This window comes from Ambystoma mexicanum, chromosome 5p, assembly GCF_040938575.1.
Source record: "Ambystoma mexicanum isolate Mex_15411 chromosome 5p, UKY_AmexF1_1, whole genome shotgun sequence".
Taxonomy (NCBI): domain Eukaryota; kingdom Metazoa; phylum Chordata; class Amphibia; order Caudata; family Ambystomatidae; genus Ambystoma; species Ambystoma mexicanum.
Window position 1 is genome coordinate 387,618,539 of NC_090930.1, and position 21,157 is coordinate 387,639,695.

A 21,157-nucleotide genomic window follows, 5' to 3' on the forward strand; every position below is an offset into this window, starting at 1 on the left:
CATTTTAATTGATGTCAAAAATTGCTAAAATGGCTGCAATACCGGTGCTTGACACTAACCGTCGCTAGCGATCTAAATTCTGACAGGAGACCTGTATTTCAGAAGCTAAACAGCATCCTAAGTTAGCTGAGACTTCAAAAGGCTTGCTGGTCAATAAGAATTCTTAACACCTACTCTTCCCAGGCCCTACACCAACAGCACAGGATATCACATGGTCCTGTTGATTAAAAGGGGAGGAGAGATTCCCTGCAGCCTGGAGGAAAGAGACAATGGATGCCTGAATAGAATATGCTGATTTTCGGTGTGATCTGTCAACACTGCTCTGGGTTAGGCAAGACACATGATGTCTGAGTCAAGCCAAGTTCCCGGGGGTGGGGGCAAACAAATGGGTGTACTGAACTGAGAGCAAAAGTATGTTTTATTAAATTGCTTGTAAAATATTGTATCAAGCTGACAGAAGTGTACAATTTGGGGATTCTTAATATGAAAATTTCACTCACAATTTGAGACTAAGCTGGACATTGTATGATGTTCTGAGACCGAACCCTGCGATTTATTAATATTGCAGACACTGTGGTTATATCAGAAAAATGAAAACTTACTGTAATATGCGCAGGGAGGGGGTGTACCTCCGTGGAAGATTTGTTGAAAAACCAATATGGCGAAACCCACTAAAAGTGCAAAATGTTGTCATTTCTGAACCCAAGCTCTTAGAAAGATCAGGGTTGAACAGAGACCTGTCTTAAATTAATCTATGATGTGTACATGTAATTTCAACAACTTGTGTATCTGGGAAATATGTGTTTTGGGTAAAATTGATTTTCTATAAGAAACCAAAGGGGAGTGTTCTTTCCTTAAAGCCATTAAAATGATACCTGATGACATAGGATGACTCACTACTCCGTTCTCCAGTCAGAGGACAGTGTATCCTTTAACCTATCAGAACCCTTAGTGGGTTGGGCATAGAAAGTCAGCTTTCCCACCCACTTTCAAAAGACATAAAAAGAACCACTGAAAGCCAGATAGGGACTGCTCTTTCCACTTTCTTGCGCAGCACTTGCCGGACCAGACAATATCCAGAAGGACCATAGACTCCAGATAGACTCCAGAACTGGAAGCAGAGAGGCCTGAACCAAAAGCTGAATCCTTCTCAGCAGGCCTCAGAATCCAGCAACCTAACCAAACTATTCAACAGCCGGGCTGTGCTGTTCGCTTCTGACCAGAACTCGTTCCAGAACCGAGATCCAGAGAAAGCAGAGCTGTATCCAGAACCGTTAGGTCCAGTTCAAGAGAAAGACCAGACAAGACTGCTGTGCAGTGCCGATAGCAGACCCAGACCAGACCGCTGTGAGCAGAGACTGTCCGGACAGAGAACCGCAGCCCAATCCTGACCAAATCCATGACGAAGTCGCATTCCAGTCCAAAACTAGGAGTGAGTATCAAGAACTGTACAGAACCAATCTCTTAGTTTAAAGTAATCTTATCCCCTCCATTCAACCTGTCTAGAACTGCATTTAGAATTTTGTGTCCATCCTGTGATTTCAAACCTGTAAAAACGCCACATGTCATTCTGAAAACTTGATTTCATTTCTGAAAATCTACCTCCACAAAAACGTCTGTATCTTTTGAACCGCACGTCCTAGAAGCGAAATTTAACTGTCATCTTAAAGCTAAGAATCTAAGCTTTCCAACAAACGGCATTGCAGTTTTTCCGGAATTGCAATTGACGAAAAAGTGCCAAAAAAGTGCCGCGAATTGCAAACTGGCTCCATTTCACCACTTGTAAAAATAGCTGCTTCTTGCTTTCCACTGCTGAAATTCGTTTTCACTCTGATAATCATTCCTAAATCATTGCTAGTGTTGACCTGAACTAATTCAAAGTAGCTGTCACCTATCACCTACCCTGAATCTCCTATAGGGAAATAAAATCATTTTTAGCGTATTTTTCACTTCATTGCAAATCACATGTAAAAGTATTTTTGACTGTTTAAAAGCACACCGGATGCTCTAAGCTTGCTAGGGGGGAACTGAACTGCTTTTGATTGTATTCCTGAAAACCTGTGTGCCCTCATCTCCATCTCTTCATATTGCATAGGGGGAGAGTGAGTTGTCATAAAGAAAAAAATGATCATTTTATCTATTGTTGAAACCATATCAGTTTATTTCTGTGCTGCATTCTTTCCATCGTTGCTTTTCATTGAAACCATACAAAGTATTCTCTGCTACCTTATCCTTTCTATACCAATTCTTAAGTAATTAAAGAAGTGTGCTAGTTTAATATTATCCATTGTTGATCACGGTTATATTCATAAGTGTGCTATCAAATATTAATTTATTCATAAAAGTGTGATATATATATATTGTTTAATTTTTCAAATAAACCTTTTAATTTGCAAACAAACCTACTTCTTGGCTCAGTGAGTTCAGGGGGATTCTAGGAGAGGGGCGTTATATAAGGGTTCATCATCCAGATTTATGAACTTGTCATAAAACATATATAAATAAGGGCTTCCATTGGGCATCCCAGACTAGGCATTGACTTAGTTGGAGTGCTGAATTGAAGTCACTTACACTATTAGCAGTGCAAATTCCATTAATGTTACTGTTACCGCCACTTGTTCTGGCATTTTGAAGGTGTATCCACAACATTATGCATTTTAATTATTCCTCATTATGGAGTTGGGAACTCGAGGAATTGCCACCAGAGGTAATTCTGCTGTTGATATTTGATCCATACTTTTGGGCGGAATACCTCCACCATAGAGCTGGCAATAACTTTGTAGTTTTCCTCAATACTTTGTTGGGGCCATACTCAGAATGAGGTTAACTATAGATCTCCAATGCACACACACAGCGGGTTCATGCACCTTAATCAAGTTCACAGAGCATGTGCCAGCTTTTGCTTTCCAAACAGAATCAATTTCAGTCTGAGAACTGTGAATAAGTCCTTAGAAAAAAATTGATTCGTTCAAAATATGCCTTGTAACTCACAAATCACAGACCCTTCATTTTACTACTAAGGTAATTTGTCCTTGTTCAGTTCGACTACTTTTTTAAGTGCTTCATAACTCCAATTTGCCACCTCTACTCTCAAAATAGATTGCAACTAAATAAATATACTCCATTTTATTTAAGACGGGGGGGAGCTTTTGCAATCATTCGATATATCATATTCTATAAGTATAAAAAGTGTTACAATTTGCAGTGTGACCTTTTCCAGTGAATTTGAGGTCTTATGCCTCTCCCTCTTTGCAAGGGCAGGAGCCCCGTCAAAGCCGTAACTGCAGGAGCAGCTTTACTTCAGCTCCTTTGCAGCTCCGACACCACAGCTGCAGGAGCTGCTAGACTTCAGCTGGAGCTGCCGCTACGATCAAGCAATCAGCTGTTTGCCCATTCGTGAACTTGCAACTTGGGCTGAGACCCCTGCTCTGCCTTCCCTACTGCCCATTACCATGTTGAATTGCCATTCCATGGTCCGTGAGTCCCTCGATCCACCTAAAATGGCCACTGCACCTAAGAGCCTTGATAACTTTGTTTCTACAGGTTGCCTAGCAACCAGTACACACAAGGCCTTTATAGCCTATCAGGGCTGCCGGAAGGCGGATGCCAGCCCCATGCCTAATGCTCCCTAGAGGACGGTAGGGCTCCACCTCCTGGCCCATTAGACGCACTTGGACATAATCTGCGCTCATCTTCCAGCCCCGCTCCACCCACTAACACTTTCCTGCTTGGACAATACCTGACCATGTACCGTACCCTGAAGGCACTCACTCTCTATGTATGCTAAGAAACCCATTTCCTAACACACCAAGCCATGCAAGCTCTGTTTTCCACTACGTGATGCTATGTCTGCTAATTATTGCCTAGATTGCTGTTTTCCCAGGAACTAGTAACTACTGTATTACTGCATGTTTTATATAAAGCTGCTCCATGTTGTGTTCATATGCCTGTGTGCCCGTGCCTACTATCCAAATGTCCTCCCTGAGCACAACTGCCTCTCTGCACTGTTGTGATTAGTCGCCCTGCCACATAGGGTATGGCTCCTCTAATGTGCCCACTGAATAGATTTTTGCATTGTTGTGCGTAGCCGCCCTGCAACATGGGGTATGGCTCCTCTAATGTGCCCACTGAATAGATTTTTGCATTGTTGTGCGTAGCCGCCCTGCAACATGGGATATGGCTCCTCTAATGTGCCCACTGAATAGATTTTTGCATTGTTGTGATTAGCCGCCCTGCAACATGGGGTATGGCTCCTCTAATGTGCCCACTGAATAGATTTTTGCATTATTGTGCGTAGCCGCCCTGCAACATGGGGTATGGCTCCTCTAATGTGCCCCCTGAATAGATTTTTGCATTGTTGTGATTAGCCGCCCTGCAACATGGGGTATGGCTCCTCTAATGTGCCCACTGCATAGATTTTTGCATTGTTGTGATTAGCCGCCCTGCAACATGGGGTATGGCTCCTCTAATGTGCCCACTGAATAGATTTTTGCATTGTTGTGCGTAGCCGCCCTGCAACATGGGGTATGACTCCTCTAATGTGCCCACTGAATAGATGTTTGCATTGTTGTGCGTAGCCGCACTGCAACATGGGGTATGGCTCCTCTAATGTGCCCACTGCATAGGTTTTTGCATTGTTGTGATTAGCCGCCCTGCAACATGGGGTATGGCTCCTCTAATGTGCCCACTGAATAGATTTTTGCATTGTTGTGCGTAGCCGCCCTGCAACATGGGGTATGGCTCCTCTAATGTGTCCACTGAATAGATTTTTGCATTGTTGTGATTAGCCGCCCTGCAACATGGGGTATGGCTCCTCTAATGTGCCCACTGAATAGATTTTTGCATTGTTGTGCGTAGCCGCCCTGCAACATGGGGTATGGCTCCTCTAATGTGCCCACTGAATAGATTTTTGCATTGTTGTGCGTAGCCGCCCTGCAACATGGGGTATGGCTCCTCTAATGTGCCCACTGAATAGATTTTTGCATTGTTGTGCGTAGCCGCCCTGCAACATGGGGTATGGCTCCTCTAATGTGCCCACTGAATAGATTTTTGCATTGTTGTGCGTAGCCGCCCTGCAACATGGGGTATGGCTCCTCTAATGTGCCCCCTGAATAGATTTTTGCATTGTTGTGATTAGCCGCCCTGCAACATGGGGTATGGCTCCTCTAATGTGCCCACTGCATAGATTTTTGCATTGTTGTGATTAGCCGCCCTGCAACATGGGGTATGGCTCCTCTAATGTGCCCACTGAATAGATTTTTGCATTGTTGTGCGTAGCCGCCCTGCAACATGGGGTATGGCTCCTCTAATGTGCCCACTGAATAGATGTTTGCATTGTTGTGCGTAGCCGCACTGCAACATGGGGTATGGCTCCTCTAATGTACCCACTGCATAGATTTTTGCATTGTTGTGATTAGCCGCCCTGCAACATGGGGTATGGCTCCTCTAATGTGCCCACTGAATAGATTTTTGCATTGTTGTGCGTAGCCGCCCTGCAACATGGGGTATGGCTCCTCTAATGTGTCCACTGAATAGATTTTTGCATTGTTGTGATTAGCCGCCCTGCAACATGGGGTATGGCTCCTCTAATGTGCCCACTGAATAGATTTTTGCATTGTTGTGCGTAGCCGCCCTGCAACATGGGGTATGGCTCCTCTAATGTGCCCACTGAATAGATTTTTGCATTGTTGTGCGTAGCCGCCCTGCAACATGGGGTATGGCTCCTCTAATGTGCCCACTGAATAGATTTTTGCATTGTTGTGCGTAGCCGCCCTGCAACATGGGGTATGGCTCCTCTAATGTGCCCACTGAATAGATTTTTGCATTGTTGTGCGTAGCCGCCCTGCAACATGGGATATGGCTCCTCTAATGTGCCCACTGAATAGATTTTTGCATTGTTGTGATTAGCCGCCCTGCAACATGGGGTATGGCTCCTCTAATGTGCCCACTGAATAGATTTTTGCATTATTGTGCGTAGCCGCCCTGCAACATGGGGTATGGCTCCTCTAATGTGCCCCCTGAATAGATTTTTGCATTGTTGTGATTAGCCGCCCTGCAACATGGGGTATGGCTCCTCTAATGTGCCCACTGCATAGATTTTTGCATTGTTGTGATTAGCCGCCCTGCAACATGGGGTATGGCTCCTCTAATGTGCCCACTGAATAGATTTTTGCATTGTTGTGCGTAGCCGCCCTGCAACATGGGGTATGACTCCTCTAATGTGCCCACTGAATAGATGTTTGCATTGTTGTGCGTAGCCGCACTGCAACATGGGGTATGGCTCCTCTAATGTGCCCACTGCATAGGTTTTTGCATTGTTGTGATTAGCCGCCCTGCAACATGGGGTATGGCTCCTCTAATGTGCCCACTGAATAGATTTTTGCATTGTTGTGCGTAGCCGCCCTGCAACATGGGGTATGGCTCCTCTAATGTGTCCACTGAATAGATTTTTGCATTGTTGTGATTAGCCGCCCTGCAACATGGGGTATGGCTCCTCTAATGTGCCCACTGAATAGATTTTTGCATTGTTGTGCGTAGCCGCCCTGCAACATGGGGTATGGCTCCTCTAATGTGCCCACTGAATAGATTTTTGCATTGTTGTGCGTAGCCGCCCTGCAACATGGGGTATGGCTCCTCTAATGTGCCCACTGAATAGATTTTTGCATTGTTGTGCGTAGCCGCCCTGCAACATGGGGTATGGCTCCTCTAATGTGCCCACTGAATAGATTTTTGCATTGTTGTGCGTAGCCGCCCTGCAACATGGGGTATGGCTCCTCTAATGTGCCCCCTGAATAGATTTTTGCATTGTTGTGATTAGCCGCCCTGCAACATGGGGTATGGCTCCTCTAATGTGCCCACTGCATAGATTTTTGCATTGTTGTGATTAGCCGCCCTGCAACATGGGGTATGGCTCCTCTAATGTGCCCACTGAATAGATTTTTGCATTGTTGTGCGTAGCCGCCCTGCAACATGGGGTATGGCTCCTCTAATGTGCCCACTGAATAGATGTTTGCATTGTTGTGCGTAGCCGCACTGCAACATGGGGTATGGCTCCTCTAATGTACCCACTGCATAGATTTTTGCATTGTTGTGATTAGCCGCCCTGCAACATGGGGTATGGCTCCTCTAATGTGCCCACTGAATAGATTTTTGCATTGTTGTGCGTAGCCGCCCTGCAACATGGGGTATGGCTCCTCTAATGTGTCCACTGAATAGATTTTTGCATTGTTGTGATTAGCCGCCCTGCAACATGGGGTATGGCTCCTCTAATGTGCCCACTGAATAGATTTTTGCATTGTTGTGCGTAGCCGCCCTGCAACATGGGGTATGGCTCCTCTAATGTGCCCACTGAATAGATTTTTGCATTGTTGTGCGTAGCCGCCCTGCAACATGGGGTATGGCTCCTCTAATGTGCCCACTGAATAGATTTTTGCATTGTTGTGCGTAGCCGCCCTGCAACATGGGGTATGGCTCCTCTAATGTGCCCACTGAATAGATTTTTGCATTGTTGTGCGTAGCCGCCCTGCAACATGGGGTATGGCTCCTCTAATGTGCCCACTGAATAGATTTTTGCATTGTTGTGCGTAGCCGCCCTGCAACCTGGGTTATGGCTCCTCCAATGTGCCCACTGAATTGACTTTTTGCTTTGTTGTGCCTAACCGCCCTGCCTCATGGGGTATGCCTACCCTATTGTGACCACTGAATTGACTCTTTACATTGTTGTGCGTTGCCGCCCTGCCACATGGGGTATGGCTCCTGTAATGTGCCCACTGAATAGATTTTTGCATTGTTGTGCGTAGCCGCCCTGCAACATGGGGTATGGCTCCTCTAATGTGCCCACTGAATAGATTTTTGCATTGTTGTGCGTAGCCGCCCTGCAACCTGGGGTATGGCTCCTCCAATGTGCCCACTGAATTGACTTTTTGCTTTGTTGTGCCTAACCGCCCTGCCTCATGGGGTATGCCTACCCTATTGTGACCACTGAATTGACTCTTTACATTGTTGTGCGTTGCCGCCCTGCCACATGGGGTATGGCTCCTGTAATGTGCCCACTGAATAGATTTTTGCATTGTTGTGCGTAGCCGCCCTGCAACATGGGGTATGGCTCCTCTAATGTGCCCACTGAATAGATTTTTGCATTGTTGTGCGTAGCCGCCCTGCAACCTGGGGTATGGCTCCTCCAATGTGCCCACTGAATTGACTTTTTGCATTGTTGTGCGTAGCCGCCCTGCAACATGGGGTATGGCTCCTGTAATGTGCCCACTGAATAGATTTTTGCATTGTTGTGCGTAGCCGCCCTGCAACATGGGGTATGGCTCCTCTAATGTGCCCACTGAATAGATTTTTGCATTGTTGTGCGTAGCCGCCCTGCAACCTGGGGTATGGCTCCTCCAATGTGCCCACTGAATTGACTTTTTGCTTTGTTGTGCCTAACCGCCCTGCCTCATGGGGTATGCCTACCCTATTGTGACCACTGAATTGACTCTTTACATTGTTGTGCGTAGCCGCCCTGCCACATGGGTCATAGCTCCTCTAATATGCCCATTCAATTGACACTGCATTGTTGTTGAGTAGCCACCATGCAACTGACCTTTGTAACTACCATGTATGTTTTGTAAGCACTTCTGTAACTAAGTAAGCCTTCTGTAACAGTGCCACGATGCCCAAGGGCTGTTTGCTGCTTTATAAAAGCATAAATAAATATTTAAAAAGTGTTACCTTTGCTCATACACTAATTTTCAAAAGTAATGTGAATTTGTGGAGTTACAACCTTTGAGCAAATAAACTTTCACACACTTCTGTACCTCTGAACCGAATTATTCCTTAAACAAAGCAAATAAACAGTTAGCCACTGATAGTTTTGCTTTTGTATTGGATTGTGCTTCAAACATCACCAAAAGGAACTTATATCATATGTGAAATGGTTCACAGTTTATTTACCGGTTTAGCGTAAACAAAAATGGTGTATTCATTATTTGCATGATGGGGAACATTTGGTGTGCGTGCGTGGGCGCGTCTGTATGTATGTACGTACGTGCATGTGGGTGCGCGTGGGGGTCATTTCCTACCAGGCCAAAGCAAGCCTGTATACTTCACTTAGTGTTTGGCCAGCGCCTTCCATTGATTTATAATGGTACTCCAAGTTACAGCTGCCAGCCCCGCATGAATAATCGGTAATGGCACATTACTCGCCTGTGAATAATTTACAGTGCATCAGATTCACGGTCCTGTGAGCCTGATGGACAACTAGGACATCGGGAAGGATCGCCGGTGATGAGTTGCTAAATACGAAGATAGAGACATTGATCCGCCTTTCTTTTTTTCTTACAGGAACACTTCACAGCCGAATGCAAGTTCAAAGAGTCAGTGTTTGAAAACTACTATGTGACGTACTCTTCAATGACATATAGACAGCAGTCTGGCAGGGGATGGTATTTAGGTCTGAACAAGGAAGGAGAAATTATGAAAGGAAATCATGTTAAGAAGAACAAGCCTGCAGCTCACTTTCTTCCCAAACCATTGAAAGGTACTTTTTCTAAAATATATTTTAATTGCCATTTGTTGGAGTGATCGGGTTCTTAAAAAGAAGGATGTGCTTAGCCACTTGTCATTTTCCCAGTGACTGATTACTTTTCGCGGATCCTATATCGGTAAGCAGTACATGACTGCACACATCTTAAAGTGATGGATGGATTTGCTTTGCTTCCCAAATCTTCTCTCTGTTTTGTTGCTAAATATCCCCAATGTAGTGGTTCAGTACTGTGCTGTGTACAGTTGTGTCTGTCATGAAGATAGCCCAATGAGTTGAGAATTTACTGCTACGATCTGTGTGTGATTTGTAGGTTCGAATCCCCACAAGGCTAACGCAGCCTCTCTTCCTTCCGAGGTCGATAAAGTTCTATGTAAATGATATTGGTGAAAGCACAATACAAATAAATCATTATCATTGTCGAAAGTACTTAACAACCTTGTTTTCAAGTCACTATTCGAATCGATGAACACATTTGCCATTTTGGCCAATATGGCATGCAGCACACATTATTTATGAACGAAAATAATTTAAAAAATTCCTCTATCGTATTAATTTAATTGAAACATGCATTCTGTAGCCAATGAGATGCTCCTTCTCGATCTACACTCATTTATATTCGAAATCCACCACTCCATAGAGAAAAACATCACATTACCAAAGCTCTGCATTTGCATGTCCATTGCCCCTCTATCTGGAAGACGTTTCTCTGAGCAACTGACCCAGAAACATGCTCATTTAATATTCCTTGCTACCCTTTGGGCAGCGCTCATGCCCAGTTATCTACATAGAAATTGCCTTTTGCTGTTTTTTCATGTTCGAAGTGATAGTTATGGTTGCTTATTATTTTCTTTCAGTCATAACTTTTTAATACACCTCCGAATCCCATCCTGACACATTATAGTTTCCGGTAGACAATGTTTTGATTGATTAAAGCTTTTTTGAAATGCAATAACCATCAGGATAAGTCATTCCTTCCACTTTTCATATTCACCCAATGTGCTACATTTTAAACATCTATTATGTGATATAGAAGTAGTTATTTCCCTATCTACAGCAACGACTGTGAAGGATTGCAACTCGGCAAGAGTGTAGAAGCCTTCTTTAAAAAAAATAAAATGTTTTATAAAAAATACAATGATGCTGGTAATTTCTCCCAGAAAGGGTAGTCTGCTGATCGGACCCCCTTTCAGAAAGCTGCATGTCAAAATCATAGTTTACACCTGTGCCCTGCTGTATCATTCACCTTAATCTCCTGCTCATCAATGGCACAGAGCAGGTTGAAAGGTCGTATGTTCCCTGTTTGACAGCTGGCGTGACAGCAAAGTCACTGCAGACATAGATTTCGTTTAAATATGCATCTCTGATCTTAAACAATAATAATTATGATAAACTATCAACTGGTGGCAGTGCAATCTTGTATGAGCCATACCTGGGTTTTGGTAGGGTGCTGATAGTTCAATTTGATTTGTAGCATACACATTTCAACACTGTGAGCCCAGTCTAGCCATGGGCAGTCTGTGTTCATTCTCACTAGACTGCGTATCTCCACAAGACAAAAGGCAGGCGAGCTGTCTCTCTTTGATACTTTGTGAGGTTGGTTGACACAGCTTTCCAAAATTGGATGTTACCATCCGAAGTCTCCTCGGAACAAATCTTCAAAGTGGTACACTCTAAAGAAAAGGGCCGTCCTCACACCATGGAGGTTGCATTCCAAATTGCTTTTCAAGTTGCAGTATTTGGAAGGGGGTGGGATTAGATAGCCAGACAGATCAAAATGGAATGGAGGAAGGGTTCTTCCATATTGTATGGAGGAAGCAGTCTCCCACAGGTTCCCTTTGGACCTCTAAAGAAGAGCAGAAGGATTTTTATTTAAATCCCATTGGAGAGCAATCCTTTCCAGCGTTCCAAAGCGTTGAGTTGAAGACATGTGTTCAAAGCTAGAGTCAAGCTCTGCTCCCTTCCCAAGGGCAAATTGGGAAGAACTGCTGTTGGACCACAATCTGGCTCTCAGCCAGCTGCACTGGAACCCAAGCCCCTCTGTGGAGTTGAAGGTGCTAGACAGACCAATCCTGTCCACAGACCCCTTCTTGATTGGTGCTCATAACATTAGAAAACACTGGGCAGCTGAATTCCTGCATTTTACAGCTTTGAGCCATTTTTGATCCAGAGTCGACCATGTTTGAACACCTTCAAATGACCAGGATCCATGGTGCTGTGTTTGGAACTACTTCTAACTACTTTGGCTGCATTCATTGAACAACCTCGGCATTGCATTGTGTCAAACAGAGTGTGTTACCTGCTTGGCTCAAACAACCAGCTCGCTGCTGCGTTCAGTTTGAAAATGCTGCCCCTTCGAATATTGCATTGGACCATCAGGGTCACCTCTTCGAACGACCCAGACCTCGAATCAAACTGTTGGAAGAATTGCATCACCCGATGACTCAACTCAGAGCTTATCAATGTCTTGAAATGGCTCTTCCTTGGAACCAACCCTGGTGAGCGTTCTGAACTGCATCACTCAAATTCTGCCTTCAAACAGCACAGAATAACCACTTTGAACTGTCTTGATAAAGACTCACTTCTTGGGCCAGCATGACTCACCACATCCAACCCACAAAAACAGCATTGTGAAGCCTATTTCGATGGTGTCAAGCCACCAAGAACTGATAAATGTGCAATCTCCGGCCACTTTAGTCCACTTTTGGAGCTCTAGTGACTGCTAAGCCTCCCATTTCCAACACAACATATCCTTTTTGATGGCATTGTTTGTGATTTCTTGCCTTTCACTCCCCTACATTAGCGAGAATTCTTGCAAGGCTTCCACTGGGATATTCATGAAGGACCTGAAAGTGTGCCTGCTGTGTTTCTGCTGGGAGTGCTTGACTGGGGTGTTGTGCAGGATGTTGAAGGGTATGGCTAGGTGGTCAGACCGCTCAGAGAAGAGAGCTGTAGTGGAGGGTAGACACTGCAATGATGATTAGGTTGAAGATGTTACATTTCTCGTTTGTTGGGTCTTTTGTAGCTGTGTGAGTCTGAGGGTGTTGAGAAGGCTGAGGGGAGCTTCCTTCATCGGTTTGATGGCCTTGTTGCCTGGAAGTTTGAAGCCATCTAGGAAAATGTTGTTGGCATGCGTGAGGGACATGGTGGTGACCAGGTTGGTGAATTCTCTGATGAAGGCAGTGTTGGGTTTGAGTAGTCTGTAGATGAGATAGACGGTGCCTGTGTCTATCGGGGTGAGTGAGACGTGGCAGGACAGGACTTTGAAGGAGCCAATGCTGGCTTCAACGTTCCGTCTGGAGCAGGGCCATGAGGTCTTGTGTATGACAGCAAAGCCTCCGCCTGTCTTGTTTGGCTAGTCTCTGTTTTGGATGCTGTAGCCATCAGGGACAATGACGTATAGGATGTGGGTGAAGGTGGGTGTCAGCCAGGCCTCAGTGATGAAGATGGCATCATGGTTGTGTGTAGTGGTGAGGTTGGCGATGTCTGCTGCATTGGTGATAGCTGAGCGGACATTGGCGAGCATCAACCTGTGTGTTGTGGATGGTGAGGGGGTGTTGATGGGCTTTACTCTTATGTGGGTGAGGTTGCTGCATTGCAGAGTCAATGCCTTCAATGAGAGGCATTGTTGTTGGTGTTGCCTGTTGATTTTGGGGATGGCCTATGGGGACAGAGAGAGAAAACACATGTCAGCGTGTGCTAACATGTTGTCTGAGCAGGGGTTTGGTCCCTTGGTCATCTCAGTCCAAACAGTTCCAAACAGGAATTGCCCTTCTCGTTGTCTGCCCTTCACTTTGGATGCCTGGGTGAGAGGCGCCCTTGATCTAAGAGTTAAAAGCAGAAAGGTAGAGGCAGGGCTAAGAAGGTGGGTGGGGCTTATGCCAGGTGACCTAGATACACTTGCACCTTCTCACCAACTGCAAAGGAAAGAGGCTGGCCTGTATCTGACTTGCAGTTTATCATATTATGTAAAGTAACCTTGACATGATTTGCCTTGTCAATGACAGAAAAGCAGATTCTGCTACTTTACAGCCATAACACACTTAATCATGTCTTATTTGTCAGAATAAGATCAAAACTCCAAAACAGAATCATCGCACAAGATAAGAATGGAGAAACAAATGGGTATTGTGTGTCCATTGAACTCTGATCTCACACAAAACAGGTGTATCTTTATACATTCCCACAACATTTGGTGTAAACCTTCCACTTTGTTTACAGCTCAGCATTCGGTTGAGTCACAAAACCAATTCTCAGCAATGTGTTGCTTGTGCAATATGCCCTATGCAGTTGAATTACCCCTCCCTCTCTACCAAAAAAGAGTAATTACTGCACATTATGGCAGCATAATTTGTAGTTAGCAGCTTGTCATCTCTGTGGTGTGCGTTTCTCAGCATTATGAAGATCATTGACAGTGAGAGAGGTAGGATTGCTAGTTTCTTGAAGCTGGGCAATAGCTTACAATCCCTTAATGTTCCACCCTTCCCAGTGATATTATTATTTATTAATGTTATTAATCATCATTGTTTTACATATATTGTGACATGGCCAGTTCCCTGGCCTGGTTAAAAAGGAGGAAGGTCCACTTCCCGCTCAGGGTGATAAATCCATAGGGGAGGCAGCTGCCCAATATCAAAGCAGATGCTCACATCCCTAAAAACCCTAATTGTGTTGAAATTTGTTTGCACAGACCCGAAGTTGCTACTGCCATTCTTCATAACAATGTCCACAAGGCCTCTGTTGCCTTTTTCAGATCCAGCACAGAGTGAAGAGGGGTACATGAGTAATACATCCAGTGGTAAACTTTTCACATGACTGACAAACCTCAATCCAATACAACAATGAGAGAAATAAACTGCTGGTCAACTCAGCCATACGTTCACAGACCGCGGGAAGCTCCTTAGTTGCCAGAGAGAGCTTGTGCCACACCAATAATATTCTTTGGACCACCAGGTATCCGTACAGGAGTGAGACCAACCCTCCTGCCTTGGACTTACCTGGAGGCACCAAAACAATCATTGGCCTTCACAGGCCAGCAGCCATAATACACAGTGATCCCGGGTGGAGAAAGTGGGCAGTGCTTATTCACCTTTTTGTATATTTCCATTGCACATAAATGCCCCTGGTTGGGAAGACAGGGCCAGATTGGCTACGGAGAGTTACGCAATCCAGGGAGAGGCAGGGGATCTAAGCAGGTAACAGGAAATAGAAAGTGTGGGTTATCCGGGTGAGGTGAAGAGTGAAGCCTGAGGTGGACATAGAGACAAGCTTGAGGAAGGAAGGAGCAGTGGCTTGTGGAGAAGATGATGTAGTGGCTTCGAGTTGATATTGGTTCTGCAGTGTAAGTGTACATGGTTGTGTGATGTGGGAGTAGTAGGGGGTTGGGTAAGGAATGAAAGTGAATTGACTGGCGCCCAGTGAAAGAAGGGTGTTTGTGTAGTGTGGAGGAGAGCAGTAGTGGGAGAAAAAGAGCAGGAGTGGGTTCGAGGAGTAGTGAATTGAAGTGGGGGAAAAGAAACATCAAATGGTGAAGGTGATGAAAAGGTTGAGTGAGAAATATCAGAGGGGCAGCAGTGAAAAGGGATAGATGGGGCTGAAGGAATTGAGAAGGAGTGTAGAGAGAGTGAGAAGAAGGGATAGGAGAGTGTGGACATGAACAATAGCAAATCTAACAGTGTGTCTGCAAGGTGTGACAAAATTACCTCTTCTCTGCAGGAGTACAAGGGTGAGTAGCAGTTAAACAACTTACTCAGCCCTCACTAGTCTTCAAACCACCTATCATCCCACTCATAAAGGTAAAACATGCAAAGTTAAGAGATATATCTCCACTGCTTTTTGTGGTAATGTGGGCCAAGGGACGTCTTTACTCTCAAGAGCCGTGTGAATGTGATTCAGTAGCAACCTAAACAGCAAAGTTTAGCAGTCCAAAAAAAAAAGGCATTTCAAATTAAGGTTCTATAAACATATGTATACTTTAATTAAACACACCATCTTCATGAAAACTAAAGTGATACACTGTATAAAACCCACCCCTGAGGAAAGACAGGATAGTATGCAAAAGATAGAAAATGCATCACTCTGGATAATGAAGCAGGGCAGGAAAAGGCTATAAACAACAACAGTGATAGTAAAAAGGATACTGGAACAAGATGGTGGAACCTTACTCCAACAGCAAGGCAGTCCCTCTGTCCTGAGCACTCCAAAAGTGAAGAGTTTAGGGATTAAATTTATGGCCACCGGCTCTAGAGAGGCCCAAATCTCTGCAGTTTGCCAACTGGGTTACACCAAACTGAAAGTTTTGAAAAAAAGTCTTACCTTTCTTGCCGTTTGATTTTAGGAAGAAATGTGTTACTGCACCCATTATGGGTTCCATAGACTACTGAAACGGCATCTATCTAGCCCAACCTGAGGCTCTACTACAATGCTTACAGATCCTTCAGAACGCAGATGCTCATCTCGCTCTAGGAGTCCACAGACTATCAAATTCTCTGGACTTATGTCACCAACTGCACTGGCTCCCCATTAGGAGCTGAGTCAAGTTTAAAATCCCTTGTCGCGTTCATCGAGCCATTCACAATGTTGGGGCAGAATTCTTTCGGTCTAGGCTTATGCCCCTTAATCCTAGTAGCCTGTTTTGTTCAGCTAATCAATCCCTGCTATATAATCTTAGATTCGGTTGTGCCAGGGCTGGAGGAAGATACTTTATAGTGTGAGCCCCTCTGCTCTGGGACACCCTGCCACCCAAACTCTGCAACGTTCTGAATACCTTCATTTCCCGAAAGTCTTAAAATCTCATCTGTCTTAGACCTGTTTTTGGATTTGTTGTCATCTCTCATACACTATTGCCTTGATGACTTTTTGGTCTTTGTCTGCGCTCTATAAATGTCTATACAATGTACACTAACCCCATCCCTCACAATATAATCAAAGACCCTTTTGGTATGCAGGGCCCTGATGTGAGGTTACTCCTTTTCTGATGGGTATGCCCTTCGATTCCTCTTCCTATGACAGCTTCCTGTCTAGTGTTTGTCTCTGTGGGGAGGGTGTTTTTTTTAGTTTTTTTTATTGAGAATTTGTTAGACGCTTTATACAAATGAAAGTGTTTCAAAGCACCACAAGGCTAAATTGGTAGGGAACAAGGTAAAAATTACAATGGCAAAAACAGTAAAATACAGTCATGGTCCTACTAGGCCTTGTGGCATTCGGACGTGCAAGTGCAGTGACAAGTGCAGGAGATAGGGAGGGATAGGGGGACCAGAGAAATGGGCAAGTGCTGGTGGAGGGTGTGGGAGGGAAGTGCTAAGGGAAGCCAAGGAGGATTACCTCAGGCTAAGTGCAAGTGCCGGTGGCTCACACGGTTGGGATGCAGAGCTTCCAAGCAGGGCCCGCAGGGCAGTGCAGTGGGGGGTGCTGGTATCAACTGGGAAGAAGGGCCTGCCAAGGAGAGAGCCCAGCCCCCCAATCTCTGCTAAGAGAAGCATTTGGCAGTCAAAGTGTTGGAGGGAGAGGCACGTAGGGCTCTAGCAGGGGAGTATTTAGGGAGAGAAAGCTGTCGATTGCATGGTCCCAGGTCCCAGAAGGCGTTGAGGATGATGCAGAGGGTCTTTAATTTGATCCTTGTAGCCATTGGTAGCCAGTGGAGAGATTTTAGGGCTGGAGAGATATGGTTCCTGGGCTTGAGGCCAAGGATAAATCTTGCTGCCCTATTCTGGATTAGCTGGAGGGAGTATAGGGAGGAAAGAGGGAGATTGAGAAAGAGGCTGTTGCAGCAGACCAGCCTGGAGAGGACCAGAGCTCTACAGACATTGAGCTTCTAGGCGAAGGTGAGGAAAGGAAGGCTGCCTATGAGGAGGTGGAGCTAGAAGTGAGACTTCTTAGTAAGGTCTTGTTGTGAAGCGGCTTCCATAACAACATGCCTGTCAATCTGTATGGTTCATCAAGTTTATTGGTACAATCGGATGACGTCAAGAGAGATACTTGTGGAGAGCCCACTGGCTCCCACCACCCAAGCTACATCTTAATCATCTGCCTGGGTTGGAAATCCCATCACACCACATTCTACACAGACTCGCAGGGATCCACGCTAACCTTCCACATTGACATCACCACTCATCAAGACATGCATAAAGAGCCAGGACACAGATATAATACACCTCCCCCCATTACCAAAAGAAATATGGAAACGTCACAATCACACTCGTATACCACCCACCTCCCCTGTTGCCCAATGGAAAGATGAAACATCACACTCAGACATCAAACTCACACTCAGGATTCGCAAACACCACTCAAATGACTCTCCCACCTCATCAACATAGGTCCCTCGCCAAGAGACGGAAGCAACCAACCAGGCATAACTAACCTGCCACAGAAGAAGACCTCTCAACCTATAAACTACAAACCCTAATAAACCCCACATAGGAATGTCAAAGCTCCTCCCGTCCATTCCTGCCACAAATGGACATCTAGGTTGCCACCCTAGAGCACTAACCTGTCCCTCCATGGGCTACTAAACTATGTTCCTCTGCCACCACAAAACACTGAAAATGTTGAGAACCTCGGACACTCTTGCTCTCACACACACTAAAAATAGAGGTAACCTCAAGCACTCTCGCACTCACTCACACATATTGACACATCGACTCAGCCAAGAAGGGTGAACAATCTACTCACAAATAATCTCAATATGCTGGCTAGGCACCATTGAAACCCATCACAAGCACTAGACCATTACCAACCTACACTTCCAAAAAGCATATGGAAAGAGTCAATAGAAATCAAACTACACACAGAACCCAAGGGTGGGTAGCGCATTTGACCTAAATATACAACTAAACAATTTACACAATCCAACCCATGACTAGAACTCCACACCTCCACAAGTCATGAGATACCTTTAAAATTAACAACACGCAGATTGGTCGGCAGGCGTCCCCAACCGAACTCTAACCACACCTAGCTGCCATGTGTGATATCCTTCCCAAACTAAATTACCTGCAATTCCTAAAAATAATGAACACTACTGCTGACACTTTCTCAGCATAGTACTATCCCTACACCTAACCACCTAGGGGGTCATTACGAGGTAGGAGGTAACCATGCCGCTATTAGCGGCATGGTTATCCCCTTAATGGGTACCGGGTCTGGGTTCCTTGAATGAGGGATTAATGGGCCATTCCAACCTTGGAGGGCCCGGTAATTCCTCATTCAAGGAACCCGGACTCGGTCCATCCCCATTCCCATTCCCATTCGAGCCCCCATAGGGCTCAATGGGAATGGGGAGCATGCTAACAACAGGCCGGGCCCGTTATTAGCATGCTGGACTGCTCGCAGGACCCGCTAAGGCTGCCTGGTAAAACCAGGCATCCTTAGCGGGTCCCAACGAGCAGAACTTGTAATTACCGGCACCGTTAACCCCTTACCGCCGAGGTCGTAATGACCTCCTTAGTCTTAATTTGACATCAGTGTAGAAACTGGTACTTCAACCATAACTACTTGTTACCAGGGCAATATCCCAATGCTTAACCACTGAGTTCTCTATAGCTTCCGTGAACAACATAAATCTTAACCATATCTCCATACACAAACCTGATAATCAACTTTGCACGTGTTCACCTAGTCCTCTATTGCCAACAGTGTCAAACATATAACCAAACCGTATCTCTGTACCCAAATCAGGTAAACCTCCAGTGACATCAGTATGCATCATGCTTCCTAACCATAACCACATACTTAACTCGGGTACATATCTCATACCAAATTTTGCACATTTTACTTGAAATACACACTCAGTCACTTCACACCTTCCAAAAACCTCACAGTTTACTCTGCAGTGTCTACAACACACTTTACATATCTAGTGGTGTATACAAATAATCCCGGATTTTGCATATTAGCACATCACCCATACTGCATTTTCTAAATACTTATTACCTTCGTGAAAATTGAATTATAAACATGGATTATCTTAACATTACAAGAAAGTCCCCTGCAATCGCTAAAAAAATACATAATCGACTCTAGCCTAACCTTAAACACGTTGCTGACTGACACATATCTACTGCATTATAATAATGGGAAGAACAAAATAAATTGTCCCATTACTGCCTGTGTGCAAACTGCTGCTCCTGACATATTCCTGCAATTCCGCAAAAGAGATTAAACACTAAAATAACACTTTTGAAGCATATTGAATATATTCAAGTACTCCCCTTTCCTAACCACCATAATGCGCCACCTAGATATAAACAACTGCTTCTTCTGGGGACCTTGAAACAGATCACACATGTAACATCCCTCTACTAGGACCATGTGTGATAATGCACCTATCATATGGGAATACATTTAAAGCCACACTAATCCCTGTGAATTTCACTGTTTGATCCAACATTGTACTTGTATTCTTTAGTACGCAAAGTGCGCTCAAGTACATAACGATCTAATTCATTCTTTTCTCATATGAAGGATGCCCGGACATCAGCCGCACATTGGTTGTAATATCCTCTCTATAATGGCGCCGTAAATGAGAAGCCTCATTCTAAACTCTGTTTCTTTGTAATGTACATCTTAAAATGCCGACCCATCGGTGCGGACCCTGTATGAATTGTAAATGATTAATCTCCTCAGCACGTCACAGGAACACAAAACTCACTCACAGCGTTAGTTTCGGATTCCCTTTTGGATTTGCATCTTCACTGTGCTTTGTTCTTTCACTCTCCCTTTCCAAACTGCTGCATCAAAGTTACACGTCTTGTGTGAACATTTCCGTCAAGACTCAGAATTCTCGTTAGCATATACTTACCTTACCGAAAACGTAGGCACGCTGTCTCCATGCAAAAGGTAAATTTCTCTGAAACCTTGCAGCCTATTCACTGTCACAATGAAAATTCTACCTTCGTGGTCCTCCCAGCAAAACGTCACCAGTGTTACAGTGGACACGGCAGCGAAAAGAGCCTCCAGGCCCCAACAGTTCTCCTCACAGTGGCACATGGACAGTATGCTGCTGCATACTTAAATTAAACCTTCTGGGTTGTGCTCCTCCTCACTGCTGCTCCCTGTTGCATCAGCAGCTAGGGAAAGCTCAGTCACAGTGATGAATCCCTATTGGATGCACTATCAGCTATACTGCAGTGTTGTGTACGTGATACACATAATGCGCATGCGCGGCCCTCGAGCCGGCGCATGCGCAGCTGTGGAATAAAGGCGGCGCCCGGCGGCAGTTGGAGCCGGAGTGCCGGAGCAATCGGACGTCTCCATTGTGGGTTCTTGCGCGGCGCAGCAGCGCGCAGGGCCCAGATACCGGGGGGCCACGCACTCCACCACCGTGTGCCCTCCGATCATCACATGCAGGACCTCTCTGCATATCCAACTCCCCATAAACTTCATTACCCATGGCATCCTCAGGATGTGAACAGCTTGGGAAAAACACAGTCTCAGATCCCATGTTACTGCCATACTGCAGGACCCTTCGGCTTGTCCAGTTTGCAACGAATTTCATTCCTCCAACTGAACGCCCCCATGCGTGGTGGGACCAATCTGATGGGGCAGTGGGTCTCCCTCTTCTTCACTTTAGTTATCTTCATAACTGCACCCCCTGCAGCAGTCACGCACATCTCATTATATGATGTC

At 45.1% G+C, this 21,157-nt stretch overlaps 1 protein-coding gene across 6 annotated transcripts in view; it reads left to right on the plus strand.

Moving 5' to 3' along the window:
- Positions 1 to 21,157, plus strand: part of FGF13 (fibroblast growth factor 13) — a 1,438,916-nt gene that overhangs the window by 1,371,477 nt on the left and 46,282 nt on the right. For all 6 annotated transcript variants that reach the window (XM_069612776.1, XM_069612777.1, XM_069612780.1 and 3 more), the window contains one exon: positions 9,331 to 9,526. In XM_069612776.1, coding sequence (XP_069468877.1) covers positions 9,331 to 9,526 — 196 coding nt within the window. The remainder of the gene's footprint in view (positions 1 to 9,330; positions 9,527 to 21,157) is intronic.